A 22451-nucleotide genomic window follows, 5' to 3' on the forward strand; every position below is an offset into this window, starting at 1 on the left:
GCCCATGCCCCAGTGCCAGGCTTACCAAATGTGGTCCTGACGCACTGAAAACAGCCCCACTGCCAAAGGACCCAGGAGGAGCCATGCCCATTCATGCCGCTGGAAAGAGACCCACAGACCTTGCTCCTGCCTACAGATCCTGACACAGCCCTGTGACCTAGCTCCAGCCCTGTTTTATGTGGTACGGAGTCAGTCCTGCCCACCCAGGGACCTGGTAGGAAGCTGCTCAGAAACCTGGCAGGAGCCCCACCCATCCTCACGCCTGGAAACACACCTCCTGTCTACAGACTCAACAGTGGACCACGAGGCAGCCCCATGACCTAGCTCCAGCCCTGCCTGACTGTGGTCCAAGAAGTAGTCCTGTCCTACTGGGGATCCAGCAGGAACCACAGCTGACTGCAACCCTGGTAACAGGCCTACCAACTGTGGACCCAGCTACAACCCCACTTGACTGTGATCCTGAAAGTAGACCCACCGGTCCAGGGATCCAGCAGAAGAAGGTCTTTACCTGCCAAAAACAGTCTGTAGAGACAGAAACAGGTGTTTCTTCTTTCAAATGCAAAGACATCAACACAAGTCCACATAGATCACCAAGAATCAGGCAAACGTGACACCACCAAAGGACTAATGAAGCTCCAGTAACCAATCCCAAAGAAATCGAGGTCTACAGATGACCTGACACAGAGCACAAAACAATTGCTTTAAGGAAGCCCAGCAAGCTACAAGAAAACACAGAAAAACAGCTCAATTAAACCAGGGAAACGATACGTGAAACAAAACAATAAGTTCAACGAAGAGCCAGAAATCATAAAAAAAGAACCAAAAAGAAATTCTAGAGCTGAATACAAGGAATGAAGTGATAAATGCAACAGAAAACGTCAACAGCAGACTCAAGCAGAAGAGAGAATCTGTGACTGTGAAGACTGGTGATTCAAAGTTATTCAGTCAGAGGGGGAAAAAAGGGAAAAGAATGAAAAGGAGTGAAGAAAGCCTGCAGGATTTATGGGACACTACTGTATGAATGAACTATATACGCATTATGGGAGTCCAGGAGGAAAAAAATCAACAAACCTTTAGCTAGACTAAGAAAAAAGAGAGAAGACTCAAATAAATAAAGTCATAAATGAAAGGCAAGGCATTATAACAGATGCCTCAGAAATAAAAAGGACCATATATGAATAATTATATTCGAAACTACTGGATAACTTAGAATGGTTAAATTCCTAGAAACATACAACCTACCAAAATTGAATCCAGAAGAAACAGAAAGTCTGAACTGACCAATAACAAATAAGGAGACTGAATCAGTAATCAAAAACCTCCCAAAAAACACAAGTCCAGGACCAGATGGCTTCACAGGTAAATTCCACCAGTCAAAGAAAAAATTAACACCATTCTTTTTTAAACTCTTCCAAGAAAAGAAGGAATACTTCCAAACTCATTCTGTGAGGTTAGTTATCACTCTGATACCAATGGCAGACAAAGATACAAGAAAGGAAAACTATAGGCTAATGTCCCTGATGAATACAGTGTATAAATCCTCAAAAAAATACTAGCAAACCAAATTCAACAGCACAGTAAAAGCATTAAATACCATGACCAAGTGGGATTCATCCCCAGGATGCAAAGTTGGTTCAACACACACAAATCAACTAACATGATGTAAACTGGTGTAGCCACTGTGCAGAACAGTATGGTGGTTCCTCAGCATTATTCACAATAACCCAAACATAGACACAACCCACATGTCCAGCTGTGAGCCAAGGAAGGCTAAGGATCACCAGAAACCAACAGAAGATACAAGAGAAAGCATGGCTCTGCTGACACCTTGACTTCAGGCTTCTAGCCCCCAGAACCATGAGAAAATAAATTTCTGTTGTTTCAAGCCATCCAGTTTGTGTATATTTTGTTACAGCAGCCCTAGGAAACTAATACACTGGCCAAGGTGGCCCTTGAATTCAGAGCTCCACACTGCTTTTCAAATTTCAATTTATGACCTCATCACGACGACAATTCTCCTTTTAAGACATCTTTGACCACAGTGGGTCATTTTATTTAAAAATTCTTATGTGGTATTTATTTCACTTCCTTCTCTCACTTTTATTGTTGGATTAATAAGAATTGTTTCAAATAGTTCAGATATAATCTTAAAAATAAAGCTGAATCACTATACATTTTCCCCCACTTACAGATGCAAACTTACCTGAGTTTTTCCAAGGCACTTTCTCGTTCAATGCGAAGTTTAGCTAAAGATGTGTTCTCAGCTTTAAATTTTTCTATTTCTGTTTCCAATTCAATAACTTTCTCTCTCAAAACTTGAGATCGAACATTGTCACCTATAAGATAAGCCACAAATACTGAACTTCACAAAAAGCTTTCAACAGCAAAACACTAGCTAGCTATTACACTAGGAGCCAAAAATATGGTAAACACCTGTACTATTAAAATGCATTAGAAACAATGCTTCTAAAAGCAAAGAAAAAAATTATTATAGTCTAACTTTCCAGATGGAACAGCCTAAATTTAAGAATCAAATCATTCTACCTCAAGAGTATCAATCTGATGACAAATGAACGTTATGTATTTAAAAAATCAAATAAATTTTTAAACCAATATACATAAATAGCTTAAGAACATGAATAAGTATTTGCAAGAGACTTAAAGCTCTAATGAACACCAAAATCAAAGTTTACCCCCCACTGATCAAAGAAATACAAATTAAGATCTTTTTCAGTATCAAATTTGCTACTTAAGAAAATAGCCAATGCTTTCGTCCTTCAACTACCCTTCTGGAAAATAACCCTGATTTGTAACACAAGGCTAAAATACACATTATCTACCCTTAGACCCACTTCTAAAAATCTAGTTAAAGAACGAACTTATAAAATCATACAAATCGTCCTGCACAAAAATATGCATTGAAGTGTTATTTCTAATAGTGAAAAATAATTCATATCCAACATTAAAGAAATTACTAAATAAAATTATGCTACATTCATATAATGCTCTGCAACCATTTTTAAAGTATACAAAGAGTTTTAATGATATGGCCAAAGCATATTATACACCTGGTCAAAAAGGATGAGGCGAGCTATAATATATGTCTCTACCATATGAAAAATACACAGGAAAAATGAATGGAAAGAAATATCCCAAAATGATATCACAATTACTTTAGGATAGGGTAGTTATAAACATTTTTGCTTCTACTTTTTAACTTCCAAAATTCCTGCAAAAAATATTATTTTTAAAATATATTTTTAAAATCAGAGTATTTTAAAAAATTACCTTAAGTTACAATTTCTATTTTAAAGCACCTATGCTTTGCTAGACATTCAGAGTTTATAATATAACATGACATAATGGAAAACTGCTTTCAATATAAGTTAATAAAATCCATCACATAAACTAAATACTATATAGCCACTAAATGGAATGAGACAGATGTGTGTGTATTAGAACAATCTTCAAAATTTATTATAAGCAAGGTGCAGAACAGTATATAAAAAATATGTTTTCATTTGTGCAGAAAGGAGGATTATATACACATTCACACATATGCTTTCATATGCATGGAATCTTTGTAGAATACACAAATGAAATGGGAAAGTTGATGTCTCTAAGAGCCCAGGTCTGGAGAAGAAAAGAAACTTGAATTTTACTGTGTTTCTTCCTCATATTTGGCAAGTAAATGCATGAGGTAGTTAAAAAAAAAAAAAAAAACTAATTAAAAAAATACACACACACAGAGGTAGCACAGTAGCACAAACCACAAATTGGGTATTCCCTGGTTATAAAAGAAACTTAAATGTTATCTCACTTTATAATAATTAATTTTAAAGCCTTAGCAATAAGATACAGGCTAAAATTTGAAAAATCTGAAATCACAATTCTTCCAAAACTCTTATACTAGTGACTATTACATTAGATTCACAAAACAAATCAAATTTTAACAAATTACCTACTAAACTTTAACAAATCACCTACTAGATTTCCACTGAGCAACTAGAAAGGTTGGGATTTTAATAAGCATTCTGACAACATACTGATAAAGCAAATGCTAAACTTGTAACATTCCATTACATAGTTTACAATGCTCTGACTTACCAGGTGGCTGGTCTTGATTTATGTTTAACTTGGGTTCATTTCCCAAGCGTGAATCTGATTTTGATTTTGGTTTCAAAGAAGGGAAGAATTTCATCATCAGATCCGAGGTAGGAGGAGGACTTGTGCTCCTACTGGATTTATTCAAGTCTTCTCCCTTCTTGACTGCTGCAACCTTCCTTTTTATTGTTTTGTCCAGTACACATTTTTCACTCTTATTAGGGTAGGTTGTCTGGGGAGTCCCATAAATGGCTTCATTCCCAAGAATAACATCATGTTTAAATGAATCATCTTCAAGGTCAGTCCAAGTTCTTTCATCATCAAAGTCAATTTTACTCATAGATGGGTATCTTCTTGAGGAATCAGAAGCTTTATTTTTCAAGCCTGCTACTATGATAGACTCATCACTACTGTAATCTTTATCAGACAAATCTAAATCAACATCTCTCCTCTTATCTTCTTCTTGAGTCCTGGTGTCCCTTAAAGGTCCCCTCCCATCACAGACTTGGGGACTATCTTCTCTGCTGCTGAAACCCCTTTCTTTATCCTCAGTTGATGGTTTTATGGTGACATCAAGGTGTTCCTCAGAATCAGTGCTATCATCACTGTCTGTACCACCCTCGTCATCGCTTGCATTCCACCTAGTTGGACCTTCACAAGTGCTCATTTGGAACACTTTCCTATTGACTTTACAGGACTGTTCCTGCGATCCATCAGGTGAGGATACTGAATCAGGTTGTTTGGGTGCAACCTCACACTCACCCTTACTTTCACACTTGGTACGGTCTGGATCCTCATTTTGGTTACGCTCACTGATGGGATCCGGAGTTGCTGTCTTCTCTTGCTGCACAGCTTTGACAGGAGTAGAAGACAGCCGGTGACCTCTGCAGATCTGTTGGTCCCTCTCTAAGATCTTCAGTACAAATGAGGAATTACTAGAAAATGATATTTCATCAGCAGCTTGTTCTAAAAACAAAAATTCATCTAATTCCAAATTTTCCTTTTCCTTTTCTCGTTCCCAATTCTCTAACTTTTTCTGAAGAGAAATGTCAAGAGAAGATTCTGACTCTTTCGAAGTCTCACTTATTGGGCTCTTAGAAGCCACGCAGCTGGCCAGCCCTGTCAAAAGGGAAAGTCTGTCTTTACCTTGCGTATTATTCCAGATTTTGCAACCAACGTCACAAGGTTTTGTACACTCGGGTACATTTTCTTTATTATTAGATTCTACCGTTTTTTCTAAATTGATCTGACCTCTAAATTGCCCATCACATTTCTTCCCTGCCAGTATCTTCAACCCTGCTGGAGAGAGACTTTTCCTATTGTTACCCTTAAGCACTTTCGGCTTCTGACTGAGTGTGACACAACCACTCTTTGTTCTGGCTTTACTGTTCTTTTTGACAGGAAGGTTCTCTGTACACAGTTCTTTATTTATATGAGCAGTTTTCCGCTGGAATTGTTGTTTATCTAATTTAAACACAGGTTTGTCCTCTGAAATGCTCTGAGTAGTGACTAGTTTATTTTCTCTCCCCTTCTGAAACTTAGATTTAGCATTAGTAAATCTAGCTAAACCTTCTCCTCGTTTTAAGAATGGTTGTTTTGGTTTTGCTTTGATTAGCAAGGATCCTTCTGCTTCCTAAAATAAAAGAATATTTGAATTAATTCTGGTATATCCAAGTAATCTCAAAGTTATTTTTAAAGCAAATTATAAACAAATCTCTAAAGCCTTAAGATAATTTAATCAAAATAGTGGAAATGCTAACCCTTAGCTGTTTTTGTTTCAGTTCTTGTTCTTCCAACCGAATTTGTTCTTCTAAGTAGTCTTCAAAGGTTTGTTTCCTTTCTCTAATAGCAGCTTTAATAGGCCTAATCATGAAAGTAAAGTTATTTAACATTCAAATCATGTGGTGAATACTTTACACTTAGTGTGCCTGACTGAGAACTAACCTTTTTCAAAGTCACAGATCCCCTCCGAGAATCTATTAAAAGCTACAATCCCACTCCATCCTCCAAAATATAGAAATACACGTCACTACACGATTTGAAAAACCCCTCTGAAGTCCACCTACTGACCTTAGATTAACTTTTGAAGTAACATATTCATTACATAAATAAAAATATTTCAAAAATAGTTCATTAAATACATTCTTTAAGATCCTTAATAATATAAACAAAACAATCAAAAGTCATTTGCCATTCCATAATGTATATTAAAATACTTAAGAAAATAATAAACAACCTCACAGTTGATATTTTATCTCTGACATAAAATTTTTAAATTCTGTACCCACACTCACTCAATTATTATTTGTAAGTGATACCATGTGTCAGACTCCAATATATGACTTCTTTCTCTTCTCCAAAACAGGATTTACTTATTTGAGAGAAGCTTAGTTTTATCCAGATATTTCCCTTAGGTGAAAAAACTTTGCTCCATTTTTCCAGTACATTGTCAACCTGATGTATCTCCCCAACCTGCTTCTGTTGCTGACAACATGGAATACGTTGGATCTTCAACCCTTTACTTAAAAGCATACCCAGGCAAAAACAAGAAAACTATGGATCTTTCAGAGAAAGTACCAATAATAATGACTATTATACTAAATTCCTTCCAACATGGATGATACCTTTCTTCAATATTAACCACTTCTGAGGAATCACCAATTTTTTTTAAGTTCGTATTGTTCCCTTCCTGAATCTGTTCCGTCATTTTCTCCGAACATGGTAAAATACCTTCTCCTAGGATAAAAATGAGCAACAATTTAGTTCAAAAAAAAGCATATTAAAGTCTTAAAACTTGAGAATTTTACAAGTTACTGTACTAAAAAAATATTTAGTTAAACTTAATGTATACCAAAGATTTTAGAACTCTCAAGGAATTCTTTAATATGATAAAGAAAAACTACAAAATGCTAATGAAAACACAACATTCTGCTCTCCTTTCCAGCTGACCTCTCAAAAACCCGTGCCATAGTACTGGCTTCTGTGACCTGACAGTGAGCCCTCTGTTCGGGCACACTGTTACCTGATTAAATTTTGAAGCAAGTCCTTTGCTAGGACTGGACTTTATTCAAAGTATCTGGTGTTGAGTTCTCAATTCAGATCAACTTCGCTGGCAAGCTACTGAGGATTGAGACCCCCAAAATAATCCGGAAGCCATTCTGTGAAGTTGACAAGTGAAAGTCTGCAGACAGGAAAACCTCTCCTTTTACACACTGAGAATTCCCACTGCAGTCAATGGAAGATCTGTGTGTGTAAAGAGCACGTGAGCAGCGGGGATTCAGCCCCAGAGAAAGAAGGTGTCGAGTTGCCTTGGTAAAGAATTTATACACCACGTGGTCACAGTTTCTTGACAGGGCAGCAACAGGAAACTAACAGAGCTGTAATGACGAAGTACTCTGAAGCATAGGGCACTGTTTTAGAGGTAATTCTACAAAATAAAACTTTACTTGGGGACCTTCAAGACGGCGGAGAAGACGTGGAGATCACCTTCCTCCCCACAAATACATCAGAAATACATCTACATGTGGAACACCTCCTACAGAACACCTACTGAATGCTGGCAGAAGACCTCAGACTTCCCAAACGGCAAGAAACTCCCCACATACCTGGGTAGAGCAAAAGAAAAAAGGAAAAACAGAGACAAAAGAATAGGGACGGGACCTGCACCTCTGGGAGGGAGCTGTGAAGGAGGAAAAGTTTCCACACACTAGGAAGCCCCTTCACTGGCGGAGACAGGGGGTGGCAGGGGGGATTGCTTCGGAGCCACAGAGGACAGCGCAGCAACAGGGGTGCGGAGGGCAAAGCGGAGAGATTCCTGCACAGAGGATCGGTGCCGACCAGCACTCACCAGACCGAGAGGCTTGTCTGCTCACCCGCCGAGGCAGGCGGGGGGCTGGGAGCTGAGGCTCGGGCTTCAGAGGTCGGATCCCAGGGAGAGGACTGGGGTTGGCTGCGTGAACACAGCCTGAAGGGGCTAGTATGCCACAGCTAGCCGAGAGGGAGCCCGGGAAAGTCAGGACCTGCCTAAGATGCAAGAAACCAGTTTCGGGATGCGCGAGGAGGGGGAGTTCAGAGCACCATCTAAACAAGCTCCAGAGATGGGAGTGAGCCGCAGCTATCAGCGCAGACCCCAGAGACGGGCAAGAGACACTAAGGCTGCTGCTGCCGCCACCAAGAGGCCTGTGTGCGAGCGCAGCTCACTATCCACACACACACACATGCATGCACCCCGGGGACTTGTGCAGCCCGCCAAGCCAGGTCCTGTGATCCAGGGAAAAGTTCCCTGGGAAAACACAGAGCACGCCTCAGGCGGTTGCAACATAACGCAAGCCTCTGCCTCCGCAGGCTCACCCTGCATTCCGTACCCCGCCCTCCCCCAGCCTGAGTGAGCCAGAGCCCCCGAATCAGCTGCTCATTTAACCCTGTCTTGTCTGAGTGAAGAACAAAGAAGAGAAAGGGAAATCTCTCCCAGCAGCCTCAGGAGCAGCGGATTAAATCTCCACAATCAACTTGATGCACCTGCAACTGTGGAACACCTGAATAGACAACGAATCATCCCAAATTGAGGCAGTGGACTTTGGGAGCAACTTGGGATTTGCTTTCTGCATCAATTTGTTTCTAGTTTTAGGCTCATTTTAGGTTAGTATTTAGAGCTTATTATCATTGGTAGATTTGTTTATTGATTTGGTTGCTCTCTTCCATGTTTTTTTTCCTTTTCTCTTTTTGTGAGTGTGCATGTGTATGCTTCTTTGTGTGATTTTGTCTGTATAGCTTTGCTTTTACCATTTGTCCTACAGTTCTGTTTTTTGTTGTTGTTGTTGTTTTACTATAGTTTTTAGCGCTCGTTATCATTGCTGGATTTGCTTTTTGGTTTGGTTGCTCTCATCTTTCTTTCTCTATTACTTTTTAAAAAAAATTTTTAATAATATTTTTTATTTTCATAACTTTATTTTTTTCTTTCTTTTTTTTTTCCTCCCTTTTCTTCTCAGCCAAGTGGCTGACAGGGTCTTGGTGCTCTGGCCGGGTGTCAGGCCTGAGCCTCTGAGGTGGGAGAGACAAGTTCAGGACATTGATCCACCAGAGACCTCCTGGCCCCACATAATATCAAACAGCAAAAGCTCTCCCAGAGATCTCCATCTCAACGCTAAGACCCAGCTCCACTCAACAACCAGCAATCTACAGTGCTGGACACCCTATGACAAACAACTAGCAAGACAGGAGCACAACCCCAACCGTTAGCAGAGAGGCTGCCTAAAATCATAAAAAGTTCACAGACACCCCAAAACACACCACCAGACGCAGTCCTGCCCACCAGAAGGACAAGATCCAGCCTCATCCACCAGAACACAGGCACCAGTCCCCTCCACCAGGAAGCCTACACAACCCACTGAACCAACCTTACCCACTGAGGGGAGACACCAAAAGTAACAGGAACTAAGAACCTGCAGCCTGCAAAAAGGAGACGGCAAACACAGTAAGTTAAGCAAAATGAGAAGACAGAGACGTACACAGCAGATAAAGGAACAAAGTAAAAACCCACCAGACCAAAAAAATGGAAGAGGAAATAGGCAGCCTACCTGAAAAAGAATTCACAGTAATGATAGTAAAGATGATTCAAAATCTTGGAAATAGAATGGAGACAATACAAGAAACATTTAACAAGGACCTAGAAGAACTAAAGAGCAAACAAACAATGATGAACAACACAATAAATGAAATTATAAATTCTGTAGAAGGAATCAACAGCAGAATAACTGAGGCAGAAGAACGGATAAGTGACTGGGAAGATAAAATAGTGCAAATAACTACCACAGAGCGGAACAAAGAAAAGAGTGAAAAGAATTGAGGACAGTCTCAGAGACCTCTGGGACAACACTAAATGCATCAACATTCGAAAGAGAGGCCTCCCAGAAGAAAAAAAAAAAAGGGACTGAGAAAATATCTGAAGAGATTATAGCTGAAAACTGCCCTAATATGGGAAGGAAATAGTCAATCAAGTCCAGGAGGCACAGAGAGTCCCATACAGGAGAAACACACAAAGACACGTATTAATCAACCTATCAAAAATTAAATACAAAGAAAAAATATTAAAAGCAGCAAGGGAAAAGCAACAAATAACATACAAGGGAATCCCCATAAGGTTAACAGCTGATCTTTCAGTAGAAACTCTGCAAGCCAGAAGAGAGTGGCAGGACATATTTAAAGTGATGAAAGGGAAAAACCTACAACCAAGATTACTCTACCCAGCAAGGATCTCATTCAGATTCAATGGAGAAATTAAAACCTTTGCAGACAAAAGCTATGAGAACTCAGCACCACCAAACCAGCTTTACAACAAATGCTAAAGGAACTTCTCTAGGCAGGAAACACAAGAGAAGGAAAAGACCTACAATAACAAACCCAAAACAATTAAGAAAATGGTAATAGGAACATACATATCAATAAGCACCTTAAATGTAAATGGTTTAATGCTCCAACCAAAAGACATAGACTGGCTGAATGGATACAAAAACAAGACCCATATATATGCTGTCTACAAGAGACCCACTTCAGACCTAGGGACACATACAGACAGAAAGTGAGGGGATGGAAACAAATATTCCATGCAAATGGAAATCAAAAGAAAGCTGGAGTAGCAATTCTCATATCAGACAAAACAGACTTTAAAGACTATTACAAGAAACAAAGAAGGACACTACATAATGATCAAGGGATCAATTCAAGAAGAAGATATAAAAATTGTAAATATTTATGCACCCAACATAGGAACACCTCAATATATAAGGCAAATGCTAACAGTCATAAAAGGGGAAATCGACAGTAACACAACCATAGTAGGGGACTTTAACACCCCACTTTCACCAACAGACAGATCATCCAAAATGAAAATAAATAAACACAAGCTTTAAATGATACAGTAAACAAGATGGGCTTAATTGATATTTCTAGGACATTCCATCCAAAAACAACAGAATACACTTTCTTCTCAAGTGCTCATGGAACATTCTCCAGGATAGATCATATCTTGGGTCACAAATCAAGCCTTGGTAAATTTAAGAAAATTGAAATCGTGCCAAGTATCTTTTCCGACCACAACACTATGAGACTAGATATCAATTACAGAAAAAATCTGCAAAAAACACGAACACATGGAGGCTAAGCAATACACTGCTAAATAACCAAGAGATCACTGAGGAAATCAAAAAATACCTAAAAACAAATGACATGAAAACATAACGACCCAAAACCTATGGAATGCAGCAAAAGCAGTTCTAAGAGGGAAGTTTATAGCAATACAATCCTACCTCAAGAAACAAGGAACACCTCAAAAAAACAATCTAAACTTACACCTAAAGCAATTAGAGAAAGAAAAACAAAAAACCCAAAGTTAGCAGAAGAAAAGAAATAAAGATCAGATCAGAAATCAATGAAAAAGAAATGAAGGAAACAAGAGCAAAAATCAATAAAACTAAAAGCTGGTTCTTTGCAAAGACAAACAAAATTGATAAACTACTAGCCAGACTCATCAAGAAAAAAAGGGAGAAGACTCAAATCAACAGAATTAGAAATGAAAAAGAAGAAGTTACAACTTACAGTGCAGAAATACAAAGGATCATGAGAGATTACTACAAGAACTCTATGCCAATAAAATGGACAACCTGGAAGAAATGGACAAATTCTTAGAAAAGCACATCCTTCCGAGACTGAACCAGGAAGAAATCGAAAATATAAACAGACAAATCACAAGCACTGAAATTGAAACTGTGATTAAAAATCTTCCATCAAACACAAGTGCAGGACCAGATGGCTTCACAAGTGAATTCTATCAAACATTTAGAGAAGAACTAGCATCTATCCTTCTCAAACTCTTCCAAAATACAGCAGAGAGGAACACTCTCAAACTCATTCTACGAGGCCACCATCACCCTGATACCAAAACCATACAAAGATGTCACAAAAAAACAAAACTACAGGCCCATATCATGGATGAACACAGATGCAAAACTCCTCAATAAAATACTAGCCAAGAGAATCCAACAGCACATTAAAGGGATCATACACCATGATCAAGTGGGGTTTATCCCAGAAATGCAAGGATTCGTCAATATACACAAATCAATCAATGGGATACAACATATTAACAAACTAAAGGATAAAAACCATATGATATTCTCAATAGATGAAGAAAAAGCTTTCGACAAAATTCAACACCGATTTTTGATAAAAAACCCTCCAGAAAGGAGGCATAGAGGGAACTTTCCTCAACATAATAAAGGCCATATATGACAAACCCACAGCCAGCATCGTTCTCAATGGTGAAAAACTGAAATCACTTCCACTAAGATCAGGAACAAGACAAGGTTGCCCACACTCACCACTGTTATTCAGCATAGTTTTGGAAGTTTTAGCCACAGCAATCAGAGAAGAAAAAGAAATAAAAGGAATCCAAATAGGAAAAAAAAGAAAACTGTCACTGTTTTATTTACTGTCACTGTTTGCAGATGACATGATACTATACATAGAGAATCCTAAAGATGCTACCAGAAAACTACTAGAGCTAATCAATGAATTTGGTAAAGTGGAAGGACACAAAATTAAAGCACAGAAATCTCTTGCATTCCTACACACTAATGATGAAAAATCTGAAAGAGAAATTAAGGAAACACTCCCATTTACCACTGCAACAAAAAGAATATAATACCTACGAATAAACCTACCTAAGGAGACAAAAGACCTGTACTCAAAAAACTATAAGACACTGATGAAAGAAAATAAAGATGATACCAACAGATGGAGAGATATACCATGTTCTTGGGTTGGAAGAATCAACATTGTGAAAATGACTATACTACCCAAAGCAGTCTACAGATTCAAGGCAATCCCCATCTTGTCAACTACCAATGACATTTTTCACAGAACTAGAACAAAAACTTTCACAATTGGTATGGAAACACAGAAGACCCCAAATAACCAAAGCAATCTTGAGAAAGAAAAATGGAGTTGGAGGAATCAGGCTCCCAGACTTCAGACTATACTACAAGGCTACAGTAATCAAGACAGTATGGTACTGGCACAAAAACAGAAATACAGATCAATGGAACAGGATAGAAAGCCCAGAGATAAACCCATGCACATATGGTCACCTTATCTTTGATAAAGGAGGCAAAAACATACGATGGAGAAAAAACCACCTCTTCAATAAGTGGTGCTGAGAAAACTGGACAGCTACATGTGAAAGAATGAAATTAGAACACTCCCTAACACCATACACAAAAATAAACTCAAAATGGATTGAAGACCTAGATGTTAAGGCCAGACACTATCAAACTCTTAGAGGAAAACACAGGCAGAACACTCTATGACATAAATCGCAGCAAGATCCTTTCTGACCCACCTCCTAGAGAAATGGAAATAAAAACAAAAATAAACAAATGGGACCTAGTGAAACTTAAAAGCTTTGCACAGCAGAGGAAACCATAAACAAGACGAAAAGACAACCCTCAGAATGGGAGAAAATATTTGCAAATGAAACAACTGACAAAGAATTCAATGTACAAAATTTACAAGCAGCTCATGCAGCTCAATATCAAAAAAACAAACAACCCAATCCAAAAATGGGCAGAAGACCTAAATAGACATTTCTCCAAAGAAGACATACAGACTGCCAACAAACACAGGAAAGACTACTCAACATCATTAATCATTAGAGAAATGCAAATCAAAACTACAATGAGGTATAGTACAATGACCTCACACCAGTCAGAATGGCCATCATCAAAAAATCTACAAACAATAAATGCTGGAGAAGGTGTGGAGAAAAGGGAACCCTCTTGCACTGTTGGTGGGAATGTAAATTGATACAGCCACTATGGAGAACAGTATGGAGGTTCCTTAAAAAACTAAAAATAGAACTGGCATACGACCCAGCAATCCCACTACTGGGCATATACCCTGAGAAAAGCACAATTCAAAGAGCCATGTACCACAATGTTTATTGCAGCTCTATTTACAATAGCCAGGACATGAAAGCAACCTAAGTGCCCATTGACAGATGAATGGATAAAGAAGATGTGGCATATATATACAATGGAATATTACTCAGCCATAAAAAGAAACGAAATTGAGTTATTTGCAGTGAGGTGGATGGACCTAGAGACTGTCATACAGAGTGAAGCAAGTCAGAAAGAGAAAAACAAATACCATACGCTAACACATATATATGGAATCTAAAAAAAAAAAAAAAAGTGGTTCTGAAGAACCTAGGGCCAGGACAGGAATAAAGGCACAGATGTAGAGAATGGACTTGAGGACACAGGGAGGGGGAAGGGTAAGCTGGGACGAAGTGAGAGAGTGGCATGGACATATGTACACTACCAAATGTAAAATAGATAGCTAGTGGGAAGCAGCCGCATAGCACAGGGAGATCAGCTCAGTGCTTTGTGACCACCTAGAGGGGTGGGATAGGGAGGGTGGGAGGGAGGCTCAAGAGGGAGGGGATATGGGGATATATGTATATGTACAGCTGATTCACTTTGTTATACAGCAGAAACTAACCCAACACTGTAAAGCAATTATACTTCAATAAAGATGTTTTAAAAAAAAGAAAAAAACACAAGTCTTCAAAAGTTTAATGTTATGGAGAAAAAGGTGTGGGCTTTCCTAAGTTAAAAAAGACTAAAGGACTTCCCTGGTGGTCCAGTGGTTAAGACTCCATGCTCCCAATGCAGGGGGCATGGGTTCTATCTCTGGTTGGGAAACTGAGATCCCGCACGCCTCGTTGTGCAGCCGGAAAAACAAAACAAAACAAAAAAAATAAAATAAAGAGTTGTAACAACTGACTGTAATACATAAACCTTGACTGGATCCTATTTTTAAAAAAACACCTTTAAAAGGCAATTTTGGGATCATAGGGAGAATTCTGAATTGCATTTGCATAGATAAGGTCCCTAGGTATAATAACAGTATTGTGGTTATATAGAAGAATGTCCTAATTTTTACTTGATATTTGAAATGATATAATGTCTGCATATTATTTGCAATGAAATGACTCAGCAAACTATACACAGATGTAAATACAGATATAAATTTAAGTATAGATACAGGTATATACACACACATACAAATATAGATAGACAAAGTAAATATGGAAAAATATCAACTGTTGCATGTAGGTGGTAGGTATACTGGTAATTACAGCAGTGGTCTTTCAACTTTTCTGGGTGTTTGAAATTTTCCAAAATAAAAGGTTAAGGGGACTTCCCTGGTGGTCCAATAGTTAAGACTTTGCACTTCCACTGCAAGGGGCACGGGTTTGATCCCTGGTAGGGGAAGTTCCGTATGCTGCACAGTGCGGCCAAAAAAAAAAAAAAATTGAAAAGGTTAAGGGAGAGTACTGTTTAAAAAATAAGGAAGAGACACGACCTCTTTAAACCCAGGAATTACTCGAAATTAGGAATAAGTTTTTATCCCAAAACTGCCCAATCCTAAACTGTAAGTATAGACACCTTTTGCCATATCATTTGTGTTTTTCTATAACTTACTCTAAGGAACATATACATAAAAACACCATTAAAATTGAAAATTAAATTAAAAATAATGGAAATGACTCAGTCCTACCACAAAGAACATTAAATACTGATATGTTATTTGATGATCTGCATAAAGATGACAACCATTAAAATTACGGTTATGAAGGCTACAGAACGTACCATAGCATTTTCCATGTTGAGTGGGAAAAGAACACAATTTATTATACAATATTTTATGATTACAAAATGTGGAAGGGGAAAAAAAGGCCAGGGAGTGAGCACAGCAACAGGACTTAAAAAAATTTTTAAAAAAAGGACAAGAAGAAAATATACTAGAAATGCCTCGAGAGCTCCATGAGTTTGGACCATCAGACACTGAGTGCCAGTTCTCCGGCAGGCACGTGCTGGGTTCTGGGAACACAGAGGGCCAGCGACGAGTGTCTGGGTTAGGGGGATTCCTTTTGTGAGTAATAACTCCCATCACCAACCTACTGCTCACACTTCACATCTTCTATCCTGTGCCCCACCACTAGCACACACATTTTAACTCAATTTTAAACTTTTCTAAGGTCTCAAGGAAAATGGTGCATGCAGAACTCGCTGCCTCCCTTTTTGAAGACCCACGCTGCCACGCGAGGTTTGAAATTGGCATGAGTTGTCCTGCAATTTGTTCCTGGAAAGTCACAAATTCTATGTGTGGTTCTGTGTCCTATCCAGGCTCAGTGGCTGTGTAGCAGGTAGGATCTCACAATTAAAGATGCAGGGGAGGGCTTCCCTGGTGGCTCAGTGGTTGAGAGTCCGCCTGCCGATGCAGGGGACGCGGGTTCATGCCCCACCGGTCCGGGAAGATCCCACATGTCGTGGAGTGGCTGGGGCCGTGAGCCATGGCCGCTGAGCCTGCGTGTCCGGAGCCTGTGCTCCACAACGGGAGAGGCCACAACAGTAAGAGGCCCGCATAACCGCAAAAAAAAAAAAAAAAAAGATGCAGGGGACAAGGAAAAATGCAGAAAGGACTTTTCTTGTCTTAGAACAACCAGGTGACACTGTCAGTTAACTACAGAAGAGAGAAAAATAAGTAACTCACCTTTAGGATGGTTATGGTTTTCTTCCTTCAAATCATTTTTTTTCACAAGTGCTTCTTGATGTTGAGCCTCATAAAACAAATTGGGAGAAGCACCACTTTTTGAAGTTAAAACAAAATCTGGATGAGTAGTTCTACGGAAGTTGTTTTGTTCATCGGATAAAATGTTGGAAGTGTGTTTTTTTTCTTGGGTTTGATTCTGGTAGATATATGATGGTAAGAAGGGCGTGGGTTTCTCTACAGTGGCTGAATTTCCTGGAGATCTGTACTTCTGGCTCTGGTCATCAGGCACTAGAGTTAAACCTTACGATTAAGAAAATGAAAAAAACTGATGACTTTCTATAACATTTTCTGTACTACCTGTTACCCCTATTATTGAATACAAAGTTTTCTCCCAAGTGATAAAAGTATCTTTTCCTCATTAATAGGAAACTATGTTTAACAAAATCACGAAATTGTAAGACTCCAAAGTGACCTTTGATTTTTGAATATATTTATACCACGATTCATGTGCAGTTTGTACGTGGCAGAGCTGCAGCACCGCCTAACTCTGGAAGGCACCAATCACGCTCCATCCATGAGCACTGCTGGGAGCTGTCAACTCTACAGCCCTGTGACGAATACAGTTAAATGGAGAGCACCAATGCAGATAGTTACAAATAATCTGAATTGCTCCTTGATGATCAGTAACTGCTGTGTCACAACACACAAACGCATTTTCCCTTTATATTACCATTAACATGTTGGTAACCTCAGGTGGTGGAATTATGGGTGACTTCTGTTTTGTACTTTTCTGTAGTTCCTAAATTTCCTGTATTACTTTTTACCTGTTTTGTTTCTTAAGTCTCTACTTTTGAAATCACCCAATAAACAGAGAGAGGATTCCCTTTCTATATACCTCTAAGGTATAATTCTTAGAGGATAGATGGCAATACTAGCCATCCTGCCTGCTGTACCAGTCCCTTGAAATCCTGCTACTTTCCTCTGTTCTCCCAGATTGTTTCAATTAAACAGAATTAAAAGACATAATGGGAAGTGTTTCATAAAAAAGGCATGCCACTTATGTCCTATACCATCCGCCTCATCCCCAGCCCACAAATAAAACTGGAAATCAGGTAGGCCCTCATTGAGTATCAGAGTCAACCTCCCTTCCTTAAAAACAATACTCTCCCACTAAATATTTTTAACGAATGGTCAACCCACTTCAGCCTAACAACATCTTTGACAGAAGAGCAACAACCCAAAGCAGCAGCTCTCATAGCATGATCTGTAAACCCCTGGAGGTCTCCAAGACTCTTTCAGGCCATCCACCAAGCTCTAAGCTATTTTCAGAAATATTAAGACAGTACTTGCCTTTTTCACTGTGTTGACATATATACTGATGCTGCAAAGGCAAAATGGAAACCTCCTGGAAACTCCATTCAAAAGCAGTAGAGCAGCACCCACTGCGCTAGCAGTCACTGTGTTCGTCACCGCCATGTACTCTCAGTTTAAAACCAAAACAGAACAGTTCTGCGCTTCCCTGGTGGTGCAGTGGTTAAGAATCCACCTGCCAATGCAGGGGACATGGGTTCGAGCCCTGGTCCAGGAAGATTCCACATGCCGCGGAGCAACTAAGCCCGTGCGCCACAACTACTGAGTCTGCACTCCAGAGCCCATGAGCCACAACTACCGAAGCCCGCACGCCTGGAGCCCATGCTCTGCAACAAGAGAAGCCACCGCAATGAGAAGCCCATGCACTGCAAAGAAGAGTAACCACAACTAGAGAAAGCCCACGCACAGCAACAAAGACCCAACACAGCCAAAAATAAATAATTTTTTTAAAAAAACCTTAAAAAAAAGTTTTACTTAAGAATGTTCTAGATAAAGCAGCAAAAATTATTAAATTTTTAAATTAAATTTTAAGCCTGAGTACATGAACATTCTATAGGACAAAATGAGAAGTACGCATAAATCACTTCTGCCGTAAACCAAGACATGGACTGTGAAATTTTTGAGCTACAAGCTCAACTAGAGGAACTTCCTTGGCAGGCCAGTGGTTAAGACTCCAAGATTCCAACGCAGGGGGGTAGAGTGCCCTTGGCGGGGAACTAACATCTCACATGCCTCGTGGCGCAGACAAAAAAAAATCTGCTAAGCTCAACTAGACACTTCTTTCAGGGAACATCATTTTTTTTTTTTTTTCCGGTATGCGGGCCTCTCACTGCCGTGGTCTCTCCCCTTGCAGAGCACAGGCTCCGGACGCACAGGCGGACTCTCAACCACTGCACCACCAGGGAAGCCCGGGAACATCATTTTTACTTGAAAGAATGAATGACAAACAATGAATGATTTAAACCTCAGTACTTGGCAGGCATTTTCTCAAAGATGAAACAAGTGAGCCAGTTACTTCAAAGAAGCTGACAATATTCGTTGCCAATGATAAAATTTGAACTTCCAAGTAAAAATGAGAATGTTGGAAAACATGTCCATCGCCATGAGCTTGACAACTTTATAATACAGTTATGATGAGATCTGTGGTAGTATTAATGGATATAAATTTTTATAATGAAATATGTCAATATTTTAAAAACCTACATAACTCAGGGAACTATTATTTTCCAAATAACCAATGCATGGTTTGGTTTTACCAAACCAAAGGTGATGAAAAATCCATTCAAAATGCCAAGATAATTAATGAAAGAATAAATAATCATAATAATTTACTACCAGGTTTATATAAAATGTTTTGAAAGGCACAGTAAGTTTTCAAAATGTATGTGTTAAGTTCAGGTATTTTTTATATTAAAAAAAATTATTGATCACTGGCAGTTAACTTAAATGTTGTTCCCAGAAAACATCACTTAAAAGTTTTACTTGTATAGAGAATGGGCTTGAGGACACGGGGAGTGGGAAAGAGAAGCTGGGACGAAGTGAGAGAGTGGCATGGACATATACACACTACCAAATGTAAAACAGATAGCTAGTGGGAAGCAGCCGCATAGCACAGGGAGATCAGCTCGGTGCTTTGTGACCACCTAGAGGGGTGGGATAGGGAGGGTGGGAGGGAGACGCAAGAGGGAGGAGATGTGGGGATATATTTATATGTATAGCTGATGCACTTTGTTATACAGCTGCAACTGACACACCATTGTAAAGCAATTATACTCCAATAAAGATGTTTAAAAAAAAAGAAAGAAACAACATTGTAAAGCAATTATACTCCAGTAAAGATGCTAAAAAAAAAGTTTCGTTTCTTTTTGCCTTATGGAAGGATAAATGCACAGTGCTTTGCCAAATACAGTTTGATGATTAACTCCTGAGTTTCTGTGACTTCCTTCTGGAATCCCTGCTCTTGGTGTTATCTGAGAAATTAGATGATCTGCCTATGACTTTATCTTTTAATGTGACCTTTCTCTTATGCCATGTGCACCTGAGAGAGTAAGATATCAGTAGAGACCCAGACTCTGGAGCTCAACAAACCTCACTCCAGGTGTGGAAATTAAATACAGGTTGGGTACAGCAAATAAAAGAGAGATTATTGTCATTCTACTTAGAACTGTATGATCCCAGAGTTTGAAGGAAATGTACACTCAGTTTATTCCAATCACTCATAGAATGCATAAAGGTATAATATAACATCCCATTGAGTGGTATGGTTTGTAATTACTGTTATTTATTTATTCATTTCACTTAATTTGATGTTTTAAATTGTGGAAGTAATTCTTGCTTATTTTGGCAACTCAAATAGTTCGAAGTATAAAGTTAATCTGCATAAGTCCACATCTTCTTATAAAATCAATCCCTGGACTTCCCTGGTGGCGCAGTGGTTGAGAGTCCGCCTGCCGATGCAGGGGACACGGGTTCATGCCCCGGTCTGGGAAGATCCCACAAGCCGCGGAGCGGCTGGGCCCGTGAGCCATGGCCGCTGAGCCTGCGCGTTTGGAGCCTGTGCTCCGCAACGGCAGAGGCCACAACAGTGAGAGGCCTGCGTACAGCAGAAAAAACAATGTATCAATCCCTTGGAGTAACTATTATTAATATTCATGTACGATTTCACACCCTTTTTTATGCTTATACAAACATCTACAGGCATACTCAAAATTACTTTCAAGAATAAATCATTCTGACCTTGAATGATTCTGACTTTCAGAAACTTCCTAAAATTTTATGATACTTTAGAAACTGAGATCTAGGGACTTCCCTGGTGGTCCAGTGGTAAAGAATCCACCTACCAATACAGGGGACGCGGGTTCGATCCCTAGTCGGGAAACTAACATCCTGCATGCCACAGGGCAACTAAGCCCACATACCACAACAACTGAGCTCGCACACCTCAATGAGAGCCCTCATGCCCAGGAGCCTATACGCCACAACTAGAGAGAGAAAAAAACCTGCACACCACAACTAGAGAGAAGCCCGAGTGCTGCAACGAAGAGAAAAAGATCCCGCATGCCTCAACGAAGATCCTGTGTGCCGCAAGTAAGATCCGACGCAGCCAAATAAAAAAAGAAACTGAGATCTATTTTAATTAATGCAGTAATTATTTTTAATAATCTTTATTTTTAAAGAAAAAAATGGCAAGACGTTCTAATATATTTTAATGTAATAGAGCATGAAAATTCACTAATATGATTTCAGATTCCATATTGTGAATAACCGCTAAGAAACGACCACTTGTTGAGTTTGGTGCAGTATCAAAGAAATAACCAAAATTATTTGAAAAGCCTATTAAAATACTTCTCTCCCCTTTTTCCAATTACATGTCCGTGTGAGGCTGGGTTTTTTTTCACATACATCAACCAAATCAACATAACTGAAGAGATGGGAGGCAAAAGTAGATACGAGAATCAGCTGAGTTCTTTAAGCCAGAAGTTAAAGAGATTTTCAAAAACATTAAACAATGCAATTCTTCTCACTAATTTTTTAGAAAATTTTTTTTCATTAAAAAATGTTATTCTCTGGTTGTGCAGTGGTTAAGAATCTGCCCGCCAATGCAGGGGACACAGGTTCGAGCCCTCGTCCGGGAAGATCCCCATGTGCCGTGGGGCAACTAAGTCTGTGCACAACTAGTGACGCCCGCTCAGCCTAGAGCCCATGCTCTGCAACAAGAGAAGCCACCGCAATGAGAAGCCTGCGCACCACAACAAAGAGTAGCCCCTGCTCGCCACAACTAGAGAAAGCCCGCACACAGCAACAAAGACCCAACGCAGCCAAAAAAAAAAAAAAAAGTTATTTATAGCATGTAATTGGTTATTATTTTAAATGAATTAGTTTTTAAATTTCTAAGTTTTAATTTCTAACACAGTAAATATCAATAGCTATAGCCCATATAACACAAGCTTTTTGGGGTCCTCAATAATTCAAGAGTGTTACAGGGTCCTGAAACCAAAAAATGTGAAAATGGCCCTAAAGCAATTGTTTCATAACTCCATGGAGGTAGTTCTTATATTAATAAGTTTGACATCTGCTTCCCTATTGCTCTACCATAGTGCTATTTCTACCTTAAGAACTATCACAGGCTATTGTAAATGATTTTGATTATTATTTTTATGTATTCCATAAAGGCACTCAATTATTTCAAGATACATACCACGTTCCCTATGTTCTCTAAGATAAACATCCAAATGCCCTAAACCACTCTTCATCTGCTACAGTTCTCATCACCAGCACTACCACCACTCCCCGAGTACCATCCAGCCACACTCTGCACATTCATTTGCCAATCTTTTCTTCTTTGTATTCTCAATGTCCAGCGC

General features: G+C 39.2%; 1 protein-coding gene across 3 annotated transcripts in view; it reads right to left on the reverse strand.

The window, feature by feature from the left end:
- CPAP (centrosome assembly and centriole elongation protein) overlaps positions 1-22451 on the reverse strand; it is a 57125-nt gene that overhangs the window by 24393 nt on the left and 10281 nt on the right. For all 3 annotated transcript variants that reach the window (XR_009559705.1, XM_030882772.2, XM_030882773.2), the window contains exons 5-9: positions 16717-17016; positions 6729-6840; positions 5865-5967; positions 4108-5737; positions 2204-2336 (exon numbers count right to left, since the gene is read on the reverse strand). Coding sequence is in view for 2 of the 3 variants with exons in the window: in XM_030882772.2 (XP_030738632.1) it covers positions 2204-2336; positions 4108-5737; positions 5865-5967; positions 6729-6840; positions 16717-17016 (2278 nt within the window). In the remaining variant the exon portion in view is untranslated. The remainder of the gene's footprint in view (positions 1-2203; positions 2337-4107; positions 5738-5864; positions 5968-6728; positions 6841-16716; positions 17017-22451) is intronic.

Source organism: Globicephala melas, chromosome 18 (assembly GCF_963455315.2).
Source record: "Globicephala melas chromosome 18, mGloMel1.2, whole genome shotgun sequence".
In the NCBI taxonomy this organism is placed as follows: Eukaryota; Metazoa; Chordata; class Mammalia; order Artiodactyla; family Delphinidae; genus Globicephala; species Globicephala melas.